At 16.1% G+C, this 14,097-nt stretch overlaps 5 protein-coding genes across 5 annotated transcripts in view; 3 read left to right on the forward strand and 2 right to left on the reverse strand.

Moving 5' to 3' along the window:
• The window catches only part of PF3D7_1459200 (WD repeat-containing protein, putative), a gene marked incomplete at both ends in the record, with an annotated part of 2,868 nt that extends 2,777 nt beyond the window's left edge, over positions 1–91 (reverse strand). Inside the window, one exon of the mRNA XM_001348703.1 lies at positions 1–91. This exon is cut by the window's left edge and continues 2,777 nt beyond it. Coding sequence (XP_001348739.1) covers positions 1–91 — 91 coding nt within the window.
• A 2,085-nt stretch (positions 92–2,176) lies between these two features.
• PF3D7_1459300 (OPA3-like protein, putative) lies at positions 2,177–2,746 on the forward strand (the record flags this gene model as incomplete). Its single annotated transcript, XM_001348704.1, has 1 exon — positions 2,177–2,746. One exon carries the CDS (start codon positions 2,177–2,179, stop codon positions 2,744–2,746), a length of 570 nt encoding a protein of 189 aa, XP_001348740.1.
• A 614-nt stretch (positions 2,747–3,360) lies between these two features.
• Positions 3,361–4,383, reverse strand: PF3D7_1459400 (conserved protein, unknown function; the record flags this gene model as incomplete). The annotated part of the gene is made up of 1 exon (XM_001348705.1): positions 3,361–4,383. One exon carries the CDS (start codon positions 4,381–4,383, stop codon positions 3,361–3,363), a length of 1,023 nt encoding a protein of 340 aa, XP_001348741.1.
• Positions 4,384–6,694: 2,311 nt separating this feature from the next.
• PF3D7_1459500 (conserved Plasmodium protein, unknown function) lies at positions 6,695–9,616 on the forward strand (the record flags this gene model as incomplete). The annotated part of the gene is made up of 1 exon (XM_001348706.1): positions 6,695–9,616. The coding sequence occupies one exon, from the start codon at positions 6,695–6,697 to the stop codon at positions 9,614–9,616; it is 2,922 nt and encodes a 973-aa protein (XP_001348742.1).
• A 1,728-nt stretch (positions 9,617–11,344) lies between these two features.
• PF3D7_1459600 (conserved Plasmodium protein, unknown function) lies at positions 11,345–13,896 on the forward strand (the record flags this gene model as incomplete). Its single annotated transcript, XM_001348707.1, has 2 exons — positions 11,345–13,031; positions 13,178–13,896. 2 exons carry the CDS (start codon positions 11,345–11,347, stop codon positions 13,894–13,896), a joined length of 2,406 nt encoding a protein of 801 aa, XP_001348743.1.
• Between the last annotated feature and the right edge of the window lie 201 nt (positions 13,897–14,097).

Genomic DNA, 14,097 nt, shown 5'->3' on the forward strand with positions numbered 1-14,097 from the left:
CATTATTATCTTTTATTTTGTTTTTAAAATTTAGCTCGTTACAATTCTCATCTGCATTTATATTAGACTTGCTTAATTTTACATCCTTCATTTGTTACTCTTGCTACATATATATATATATATATATATATAAACAAATGAAAAAAAAAGATATATATTTATATAAATAATTATATATATTTTTGTATTTTCATTGTGGTCATATCATTTTTGTTATACATAAAAAGAAATATGTTTACAAAAATTTTTATTTGATTGGTTATATATTTAATAAGAAGTGAATATATAAATCTATATTTATTTATAAATATTTATTTTTTTGTTCACTTTTTTTTTTTTTTTTTTTTTAAATTACAATAAAAGGTAGATTTATAATAAAAAAAAAATTATATATATATATATATATATATATATTATAAATAATTTAAAAAATGTGGCTGCTATATATATAAAATAACTGAAGAATGGTTTAAATTATAAGAATTAACATAATATATATATAATTACTAAAAAATAGAAAAGAAAAAAAATATATAATACTATTAAATATTTACATTTATTTAATTCTTATAAACGAAAAAAATAAAAAATAAAAAATAAATAATAAAAAATAAATAATAAAAAATAAATAATAAAAAATAAATAATAAAAAACCAACTCCATACAACCTTCAACTAAAATATATATTTATTTTTATACAAAGAAAAAAAAAAAAAAAACAGTGAATTCAATATTTTCATACAAAATCTATATAAAAATAGACTTTTCTCAAAAAAAAAAGAAAAGAGAAGAAATTAAAAAGATATAATTTTTTATATATAATTCTAAATATTATTTACAAAATTTTATAATAATATATATTTTTATATATATAAATTCAGAAAAAAATATATATTATTTTTATATTATTATATAATACGTATATAATATATATATATAAATAATTACATATATGTTATTTATATATATATATATATATATTGATAGCTTGTATTTTTAATTTTTCTTTTTTTTTCTTGAATCGCTTTGTAAAGAAAAAAAAAAAAAAAAAAAAAAAAAAAAAAAAAACTGTGAAATGAATATATTAATAAATATTATATGGGTTAATAATATATATTATATATATAATATATATACATATATATATTATTATAGTATATATGTATGTGATAAAGAAATATATAAAGAATAAATATATACGAAATATATATATATATTATGGTATAATAATAAAAACTATAATAGTCTATTTTTCTCATTTTTTATCTTTTTTTTTCTTTTTTTCGGTATCAATATAAAATAAATATGTATACAATAAATTGTTTTGTTATAATTATATAATTATACATAAATAAATATGTATACATATACATATATATATATATATTTTTTTTTTAGTTTTTCAATTTTATTAAATATTATAATTTGAAAAAAAAAAAAAAAAATAATAATAAAAGTAACAAATCATATAATATAAATAGGAATACTTCAATTTTTTAAAAAATAAGAAAGTAAAAAGAAAAAAAAAGAAAAGGTTGAATATTTTTTTACATGTCCAATTAATAATTATTACGCAAAAATTAAATTTTATGTGAAAAGATAATACACCCCCATATTTGAGAGTTATAATTGTATAAGATGAAATATTTATATGATAAGAAAATCAACTTTTTGTATGTTCACAAATGTGATTGTATATAACTTATTTGAGTTTTTGCAATATAGCAAAAAAAAAAAAAAAATAAAAAAAAAAAAATAAAAATAAAAAAAAAATAAAAAAAAAAAATATTGGAATATATATAGCAACCAAAATAATAATATATATATATATATATATATATATATATATATTGTACAACCATTGGGGAAACGTCTTAGAAAATGTTTTTGTGTCCAAAAAATATATAAAACTTAAAGAAAAGAAGAAAGAAAGTTAGCTTTATATTTAAAAATTTTGAATGGTTATTTGGATGAATATATGCAATATATATATATATATATATATATATATATATATATATTAAAAATCAATATATTACATATTATTATTATTATGAATTTATTTATATATTTTAATATTTTTTAATATTTTTAATATTTTCTTATTTTTTTTTATGTATATATACAAAGCATAGTATGATGTACAAATGTTCCTATAATAGCTTGAGATAAGAAAATGATTCCACTTTTTAAAATTGGGATTGTTTTAATAAGACAGGTAAGTAAACCTATATCAGGTTATATAAAAAAGAAAGCTATAGATAATAAAAATTTTAAGAGTATATGTATATATTGTGGTAAAAAATATTATTTCTTTGAACAATATATACAAAAAAAATTTTATAATTCTAATACGACCAATATTAATTATAGTTCTTATATTAGTGAGAACAAATCAGTAAATGTAGGTAGTGAAATTTTAGGTGAAACTATTATATTTTTAGTTGCAGCTTTAATAATTATAGCAGAATATAAAAGAAATAGTTTAAAAGAAGCAAAAAAAGAATTTATACTAAATCATAAATTAGAAACATTAAAATTACAAGTTTTGGAATTACAAAAAGAAAATGATGAAATTATGAAAATTGTTATGCCCACAAAACAAAATATTCGTAATAATAGAAGTTATGATATAGAAAATAAAAACTTCTTTAAAGATATATATAACAAATATGTTAGCAAACAAAATACTATATCTCAAAATAATAAAGAACAAAATGATAACAATAGTATAAAACAAAATTGAAATAAAAAAAAAAAAAAAATAACTTAAATGGGATAATAAAAAATAAATAAAATAAAATAAAATAAAATAAATAACAACCTTTATTTTTGAAATCTTTCTATTATATTTTTTCTTTTCTTTTTTTTTTTTTGTAAAAAACAATTTTGAAAAAAATCTACATATTGATATTATATATAATATAAATATATGTATATGTTCATATTTATTTGTTTTAATTATGTTTTGTTTTCAAAAAAATTTCATTTTAACTCAATTGTCTATTAGTCATTATAAATAAATAAATATATCATATAAATACGTATTAGTGTAAATAAAAAGCGGTGTAATATTTATAAAAAAAAAAAAAAAAAAAATTGTATACTTATAGATTTGAAGAAAAAAAAAAAAAAGGGAAAAATGCGCATAAAAATATACCATATATATAATGTTCCATTATTGATAAGCAAAAAGAATATATATGAACAAAATTTTGTTTATAAGAAGCATATAACTCAATTACTCGATTTAATAAAAGTATTGACAAAAAAAAAAAAAATAAAATAAATTAAAATTAATATATATATATATATATATATATGTATACATTTACATATTATATATTTCCATTTTTACCTTCATTGTTTGGTTTGCTTGACTGGTCTATATTTAATTTGTGGAGGCTCCGACAATTTTATAGCTTGTTTGGTTTGGTTATTTGCATTTATACATGTAGAAACAAAAGTGGATAATTTTTTAAAGTCATCAAAGTTATCATTATAAAAGAATCCATAGAACGTCTCCACATTTTTAACTGAATCATTAAAAAGGCATAAAACATGTACATCATTTTTTTTAAAATAGGATTTATTTAATTCATTATTTAATTTTATTAAGAATCTTTTATTATCAATAATTAATGGGCTTATATTGAAATATTTATTTGTAACAAATAAATCATTAATATAATTATATTGGATATTTTTAGTTGTTAATTCTAAGTTGTAAATAAAGAGTACACATTTTTTATTTTTATTTAGACACTTGGTTTGGAATTGTGGGAACTTACTAAAAAAAGGAACATTGAATACTAAAGCTTCACGTACATAAGTTATAAATTTCTTTTTATTATTTAATAAAGCTACACTTATTGGTTTTGGTTTCTTGCCATAACAAATTACAAAAGCAGGTGTATTGTCTTCTAAACTAAATCTTTGATATATATTTTGTTTACTTGGTAAAACACTTTTACAATTAATTACAGCAATATTAAGAATATCCGGTAAGTTAGATCGACTAGCATTAATCACAGGGTGGATACTTGTATTTTTATCATTCTTGCAATATACTAAATATGGATTATTACTAAAAAATATTTCTTTTAATTTTTCTGTATTAGATACATCAATATATTTGAAATTATAAAAATGAGTATGATATAATTCTGTCATATATCTAAAAAAACCACAAAATATTAAAAATGTAATAAATAATCCTATTAGTAAGGAATATTTATGTTTACTTTGAATTTTGTTTTTTACTACATTCTTAAGACTTGTACATATATAATTTATAAAACTAGCCTTTTTTACTTCATTCGTTACATTACTAGAACTATGATCATCTTCTTTTTCTTTTCTATTCCTCAATATGTTTTTCATTTTTTTATAAAGCAAATGTAAACAGCTTGATAAATACGATACAAGCAGGATATTACATATATAAATTAAATAAATAAAAAAAATAAATATATATATATATATTTAAATATATACTTTATATATATATATATATATATATATATATGTGTATAATATATATTTTATATAAACACAAGGAAAAATTAACATATATACAAACATAAATATATATATATATATATATATATATATATATTTTACTATATTTTATATATTTTAAAATATTATAAAAAAATAAAAAAATATATGAGGTGCTTTCAACATGTCATTGATTTAATACATACATATATATATATATATATATATCATATATCATATATTTATTATTTTATTTTTTTTATTCTTAATGAAATACATAAAATACATGACATGTATATGAATGGTATATTTATTTTATATAAATTGTTTTTATCATATCATGTACGTATTTTATTTTTTTTGAATATTTATTTTTTAATAAATATGGGAAATATTTCGGATTTTTACATATACTATTATTATTTTTATTTATTTTTTTTTTTTTCAAGAGGTGCGTGTATTTTAAAAAAAAATTATAATTATAAAATATAATTTACATATATATATAATATATTATTTATTTATATATTATTATATATGTATATATTTTTTATTATATATATATATATATATATATTCTTTTTATTTTTAAATTATGTATAACATTTTATATACATTCTTGTTTTATTGTTGTAAAAAAATAAAAATAAAAAACCAATAATTTTTGTATTTACGGAAAAATATAAAACTTTCAAAAGTACCAAAAAGTAAAATATACTAAAAACAATAGATGACAATGCTATAAAATATCAAGGATATTAAAAAAAAAAAATAATAATAATAAAAAATACATATATATATTATATATAATATATATTTATAAATATATAAACATTTATATGAATTTTTTTTTTTTTTTTTTTTTTTTTTTGTAAGATACATATATAATATTTTATATAATATATATTATATTATATTATATTTAAATTTGGGGATTATCTCATTCCAATTTTAAGTATATAAATGAAAAAAAGAAATTAAAAATAATGTAGATAGTTCTGGCGTATATATAAATTTTTTATAGACGCAAAAATAATAACATAATAAATATAGCATATATATTTATTATATATATATTAAGTAGAAGTATATAAAATATATATATATATATATATATTATATACCCAGATTTTTTCTTTTTCATATATAAAAATATTATCCAGTACCCTCTTAAATGTATATTTTTAATATAAGTATTTAAAAATATATTTTTTTGTATTTTATGAATATATTTTGTATTACGCATCAAAAAAATGGTATATATAAAATAATATTACATATATATATATATATATATATAATATTTATATAATATTATTGAAAACGGGATATTTTAAAACATCAAAAGTAAAGTTCCTTTTTTATTATTTTGTTAAAAATACAAATGATGTCATAATATATATTTATAATATCTTCGTTCCTATTATATCTTCTAATTATTTTAAAATGATATTTCCTTTTTTAAAATCTGAATATGTATTTCTTTATAATATCTTTAGTTATAATAATAATATTAATTATGTATTATTAAATTTTTATTAATTTTCTTTTTTTCTCTGCCTAGTTCCCAAAATGTATTTATTTTTTTTTTTGGTCGTCTTTAATATGGAAGAACGTTATATATATTTATGTGCTTTTTTATTTATATTTATTTATAATAGTAGAACGAAAAAAGCATACCAAAAAAAAAAAAAAAAAATAAAATAAAATAAAAAAATAAAATAAAATAAAATTTTAAATATAATATAATATAATAATGTAGATATATTCAAAAAAATTTATGCAAAACTAATATATATTATTTAAACATTGTAAATTTAAAAAAAAAAAAAAAAAAAAAAGATGAAATAAATCATGCCATTCATTTTTTTTCTTTTAGCTATATAATTTTTCTATAATGAAAAAAAAAAAATGAAGAAAGGTGTATAAGAATATAATAATTATATTAATATGTTTTACAAACATATATATTATATATATATATATATATGTACACATATTATAAAAAAAAATGTAGAATATATTAAATTATTATTATTTAATTTATTTCTTTAAATTTTTTTTTTTTTTTTTTTTTTTTGGAAAAATTTCTTTTATATTATCTGATCTTCATGTTGCTATCACATAATCCACATTTTTTTACCTTGGCCATGTTTTTATTTCTTAATTTATAATTAGATAAGTTATGTTATTTATGATTAAGAAAAACGAAATATTAAAAGATGTAAAATTTGTTCTAAGATTTGAAAGATTGTTTTATAGTAATAACTATAAAGATGTTGAAAAAAAGTTAAAATATAATAGTCACCTTCTAAAATTAATTAAAAATGTAAAAAAGATAAATGAATGTCATACATCATATAAAGAGGAAAGTGATGTATATAATTTGGATGTAGCAATATGTTATTTGTATAAAAATGTAAATATAACATATGAAAATGATTTAAAAAAAAATAGATATAATAATTATATAAATGATCATAATAATAATAACAAATATAATAATAAAATAGATTCATATGATCCATATATGAAAAATGATAATTGTAAAGTAATAATCAATAATATAAATAATGGTAATTCAAAAAATAAAATGTATTTATATATTATGAATCATATAAATATGTTTACAACTAACCATGTACTATTAATATTATATAGTTTTCTTATATATAAAATAAAATGGGAACATATAAAAAAAATTAATGAACATGTTTTAAATAATATATATAATTTTAAAACATATGAATTAATATTAATACAAATATTTTTTACTTATTTTGAAATAAAATATAATGAAAAAAATAAAAGAAATGAAAGTAGATATAATTTCCAAAAAGGAAATAGTATATCCTCATATGCAAAGAATCACAAAATACAGAATAATGTAATAACATATGTGTCAAGGGATATGATTAAATATTGTAATTCTATATATTATAAAAGAAAAGAAAATTTGCATTTAAAGGATATAATACATTTATGTTGTATATATTATAATTATAATGTGTATAATAAAGAGTTATATGATTATTTTGTGGATATTCTAAACAAACAATTGTATATGTTAAATATTAATAAAATTATGGAAAACATAAAAAAGGATCACAATAATTATAGAACGAACAACAAAATGATCCATAATCATGTACATATGTTTAACACATTTCAGTATAATCATGACAAAATAGATTTTTATTCTAAGCACGAGTTTGATAAATTGTCAACAATTATTGAAGGATACTACTATCTGTCTTGTATACCAAATAAAGGAAAACAAATTAGGACGTTTGATAAATTTTCAGATTTTATAAATAAATATAAAGATATAATTATACATTTAAATATTAATGAAGTGTTTTTATTACTACAACTATCTCAAAATATTAATTGTGTACATATAAAATTATATATTTTAGATATACTGTCTAATAAATTATCACAAGGATATTTGGATAACGATCATTTGTTAGAGTATCAAAAAGGAAAGGAACATGTAGACGATAAAAATTTTAATAAATGTATAAATATATTTAATTCGTTATATCAATATATACTTATATATAATAATAATTGTGGAAATAATAATAGGGTTGAAATAAAAAATATATGTAATAATTTATGTTATAATAATATATATAATACACATATTGAAAATAAAGAAAAGAGTACTATATCTTTAAATCATAATTATGATATTGAAAATAATATTTGTCGAAACATAAATGAGAAAAAAAAAGAAGAAAAAAAAAAAAAAAAAGAAATGAACTTTTTTGATCATATTAATGAATATCTTATAATAAATAACATTTTTGATAACCAAAAATATCTTTATATTCTTATTTCATGCTTGAACAATATAGAAAGTAATAATATTTTTTCTATGGTACATTCCTTATTCTTTTTTTTAAATTCATTAAACAAATGTAACAATATAGACCTTATTTTATCATATATAAATATAATAAGTAGACATATAAATAATATATATATATTAACCTATGTAGAATATTTTTATAAGTGTATGACCACAAGAGTCTATCATAATTTTACTGCAGAAAAGCTTGAAATATTAATGTTAAATATGCTTCAATTTTTAAGGCATAAGAATGGTAACAAATTTATAAAAGATGAAGAAGGAAAAAATGTAAAAATTCAGAGAGAGGATGAAAAAATAAAAAATGATAATACAAATGAACATATAATAATTAAAAATATAAGAAATGAAGAAATAAATGATTGCTCTTCAAATATTTTAAAAGAAAACAATTTAAATATAAGGAAGGATTCTTTTTTTTATAAAAATGAAGAATTTCTTTTGTTCCTATACCATAATAATCAACATATGTATGAACATGTACGAGATAATTTATTAAATATCCAAATAGATAAAATAAATAATTTACATGAATTTTTATTTCATTATATTTATAAAAACATGATAAATTATACATTATTATATTTAACAAAATTTATATTTTATATTAATAATATAACAATACTTGATAATATACTACACATATTTTTAAATATATATAATTATTATTATATATATAATAACAACAATAGTAATAATAATCATATGGAATTATTATATAAACCATCAATATTATTTTTTCAGAAAATTATACTCTTAAATTTTTTAAGTATATATAATAATAAAGAAAATACATATAATACATATCATAATACTACAGTTCATAAGATTTTAAATATAATAACCATAGATAATAATAATAATAATATAAATAATGATATATTAATCTTTAATTATATGATGAATATGTATTTTATAAAAAATTCCTTTTGTTCCAAATCATATAATGAAAATATTTTAGAATATATAACAAATATGATACAACCTTATGTTAAGGATAAAATTTATTTAAAATATTACAATGGATATATAACGGATTCAAATATAAAAAGTAATATAAATACAGAAACATATAAAAGAGTCCCTATAAAAAATATGATGATATGTCAAATGATACAAAATCATTTTAATACATATGTAATTAATTTATTACTACTACTTTATGATAACAAAAATTTTAACAAAATATTTGAATTCATAAAAGAGTATTTGTATACCTATGCCACTAAACATCACTAAATAATATATATATATATATATATATATAACGTCTTTTTAATAATGCTTAATTTTTTCTTCCTATTATAACAAATTAGAAAGGGAAAATAATCAAACATGACTTTTAATATAAAACTTTTATGACAATATTTTAAAATATATTTTTTTTTTTTTTTGTTAATTGTCAAAAAATTTATGTAATATATATATATATATATATAATTTATTTATTTATTTTATTATATATATATAATTTTTTTTTTTTTTTTTTTTTTTTTTTTTTCAGATTTATATATTTTATTTATATATAGTATAAAATAAAACTGTTATTTTGGATAATTATAAATAAATATAATATATATAAAGACACGAAATGATATTTTTGTTTATTATTTTTTTTCTTCAATATTTTCTGTTACAATTAAAAAAAAAAAAAATAATTTATAAATGAAATGTATGGTTATAAAATATCATGTGACATTTTCACTTGAATAATTTTATAAAATGAAATATACGGTATTTATATATTATATATATATTTGTATTATTTCAAAATTTTTATGTATAATTATTGAAATATAACATGTACAATATTATCATTATATATACATATACGTAACAATATTTATATGCATATAATTATATAATATTATTTAATATATATATATATATATATATATATATAATATATAATATTTTATTTTTTTGTTAAATAATGGCCTACATTTTTTTGAATAAAACATATATTTCTTGGTATTTAGAAAAAATCCTTTGTACATTGATAGAATAAATAAAAAAAAAAAAAAAAAATATATATATATATATATTATAATATTATTTATAAATGTATATTATAAAATATTACAATATTATATATTTAAGTGTAGGAAGAAAAGGCCTCAAAAATGAAATATTGAATAATAATATTATAATATATTATACATTATATTATATATATATATAATATTATGTTTTTTATTTTTTTTAGTTTTTAATATGATTTATATAAAAGTATACCTATTATATATTTAATATATATTTTAATAAAAAATATTTATATTAAGTATATATATTTGTATACAAATATTTTCACATGAAAATTTATATATATAAATAATTATATAAAAAGAAATATACTATATATATATATATATATATATATATATATATATAATCATTTATCATTCATTTTTTATTATATTTAATATATTTATATATATATATTTTTTCCCAGTTATTAATATATATATATATATATATATATATATATATATATATATATATATACATATTAATTTTATGTGAATACTTGGAAAATAATTTAAAGCCATATAGTCTTTTTTTTTTTTTTTTTTTTTGTTTCTTCTAACATTTTATATTTTCACCCTTTGAAAATAACCCATTAAAACAAGTGGTTGAATAAAATAATATTTAGTTGGACAAAAAAAAAAAAAAAAAAAAAAATGAAACATTATATTAGAACATATAAATGGTAATATCATATAATCAGTTATTATAAAATATAATATTTTAAACTAATTTGTATTGAGCTTTTTAATAATCATTTTATTATATATTCTCTTGAATGGATCACTCCATTTTGTGAGAAAAATTAGAAGAGAAGAAGAAAAAATAAGGAAATAAATAAAAAAAAAATATATTTATATATATATATATATATATATATATATATATATATATATATATATATATATGTATATATGTATGATCTTCTAATATTGTTTAAAAATGATGAATAGGTTAATTTTGAACAAGGCCACCTCATCAAATGATGAGCCGACTCCTGGATATTTATACAATGAAATTACACAAATGACATTTTGTTCAAAAGAATCTTTAGGTTTAGTAGGAGAATATTTATTAAAGAAATTACAAAGAACAGATTTAAATGTAAAATTAAAGACGTTAAAGATTATGAAGCATTTATGTGATAAGAAGAGAGCAGATTTTCGAAATTTCCTAAAGAAGAAAATGGATATAATTAAAGAGTGTCAGCAATGTAATATTGTAAATGACGAATTAAAAGGTGAGACGCCATCCATGTTAGTACGTAAAGAAGCAACAGATTTGATTAAGCTAATTTATTCATATGATGCTACAGAAAATGTTATGAAAAGTTCATCAAATAATAGTCAAGATACTATGAAAAATAATAGAATTGAAGGTTTTGGAAATACTGTATTTGATAATAAAAATAATCAAAATAATCAAAATTATCAGCATAATCAACATAATAATATATATAATCATAGTAATAATAATTATAATAATAATATGTATCATAATAATGATAGAAATATTAAAACTAATATGGAAACATATGGAAATAAATTTGTAAGTAATAATTATAATAATAAAAATAATTATATGAGTAAAATGTCAGGTTTTGGAAATCCTTATTTTAATCAAAACCCAGTACAAAAAACAAAAGGAGAAATAGCTATAAAATATTTAAATGAAGTGGCAAATAAATATATACCCTCTTCATTTGTAAATAAAATTAATAGAGTAAGTGCATCTCTTAGTAAAAATTATTCAAATGGTTCATTAAATATACATAGTATAATGAATGGTAGAGCGTTCAATAAAGGTCTTGAAAAAAATCATATGAAAAGAGCAGAAAGTCATTACTACAATAAAAATAATATTAATAGTATGAATAGTATGAATTATATGAATAATCATAATAATAATCATAATAATAATAATAATAATAATTATTATTATAATAGCTCTAGAAGAAATGAAAACATACTAAAACCCCATGAATCACAACAAGCAGGATTATATGAGAATAAAATTATTCAAGACATATTATTAACTACTGGTATTAATAAAGTACCATCAGAAAATGTACTTAATGAATTTGCTATTAAATGTAAAACACTAGATACCAAATTAATCGTTTCAATACTTACAGAGAAATTAAAGAAAAGTGTTCATGACGAAGAAGAAAATTATAAATACAAATATAAAGTATTATCTATTATAAAACATTTATTATTTTTTAGAACTAATGAAGAAAAAGAAACTCTTATAGAAACCTTGGAGGTCCTAATTCAGAATTTAAAAAATCAAACATTAGAAGAATTATATAAATGTAAAGAAATTAAACAATTAAAAAAAATTGTTATAGAAATATTTGTTCTCATGGGATTACAAAAAAAAACAAACACTCAAGAAAATGAAAAAAATATAAATATTAATTTATATCAAAACCAGGCATCTATGGAATTACCAAATCTATTGGATATGGATGATGATATAACACCACCTATAAATAATAATAATATGAAGAAGAATATCACAATGGGTGATGCAAAAATATTTCATCATGAGAAAAATATATCAGATGATCTTATGTCGCTTAGTCAAAATTTTTCAAATGGGACCCTCAACAAAAACAAGAAAACAGGTAAAAAATGAAATATATATATATATATATATATGTGTGTGTTTGTGTGTGTGTGTTGATATATATGCTATTTATCATATACAGTGTAATTTTATAAATACCATAATATTTTATATATATATATATATATAATTCACCTTTTATAGGTATCGACAACAATGAACAATTTAATAATCAATGGAATAACAAAAAGGATAAAAACATGGAAAATCTTTTGTGCGATCTTGAAAATATTTCAATTAATAATAATGAATTATTCAACAGCTTAAATGTTAAGGGTAATAACACCCAAATATTATATAATAATATGAAGTCTAATCAAAATGAAGATAAAACTTATTATAATAAACAACAATGTAACAATAAAAATAATATGAATAAGAATTATAATAATAATGATAAATTTAACTTGATGAACTCTAATAATGATCTCATATTTTTTGAAAATAAAAAAGAAAGTAATACAAAAGAAATAAATGTATCGTCTAAACCAACTAATCAAACTAATTTAAATGACGAAGGATTATTCTTTCATTTAAATCAACAAAATATTTATGAACATGAAAATAAATTAATAGATATAAATAATGATAGTACTAATAATTCATTGAATACATATTTTAATAATATATCACAAAATACATATGAAAAGGATAATATAATAAACACAACTTCATTAAATAATAATATAAAAACAAGTAATATAAATTATGTTCATGATAACCATTTAAAAATGGCTGATGATCAAATTGACAATTTTTTTAATTCTTTCACTTTATCCTCTAAAAAAAATGAACAAAACAATACAAAACCAAATGTAAAAATTGATGCCTTCGAACTATTATCGGATCATATGAAACTATAAAAAAAAAGAAAAAAAAAAAAAAAAAAAAAAAAAAAAAAAATCTATATATATATATATATATATATATATATATATACATTTTACTTTTTGAATTTTTAGATTATATATGAAATATAAGTACACTTATGTGTGTATATTATATTTCCTTGTTTTATAGTATGTAAAAACACATATATTTATATATATGTTTCCATTATATTT

This window comes from Plasmodium falciparum (assembly GCF_000002765.6).
Source record: "Plasmodium falciparum 3D7 genome assembly, chromosome: 14".
In the NCBI taxonomy this organism is placed as follows: Eukaryota; Apicomplexa; class Aconoidasida; order Haemosporida; family Plasmodiidae; genus Plasmodium; species Plasmodium falciparum.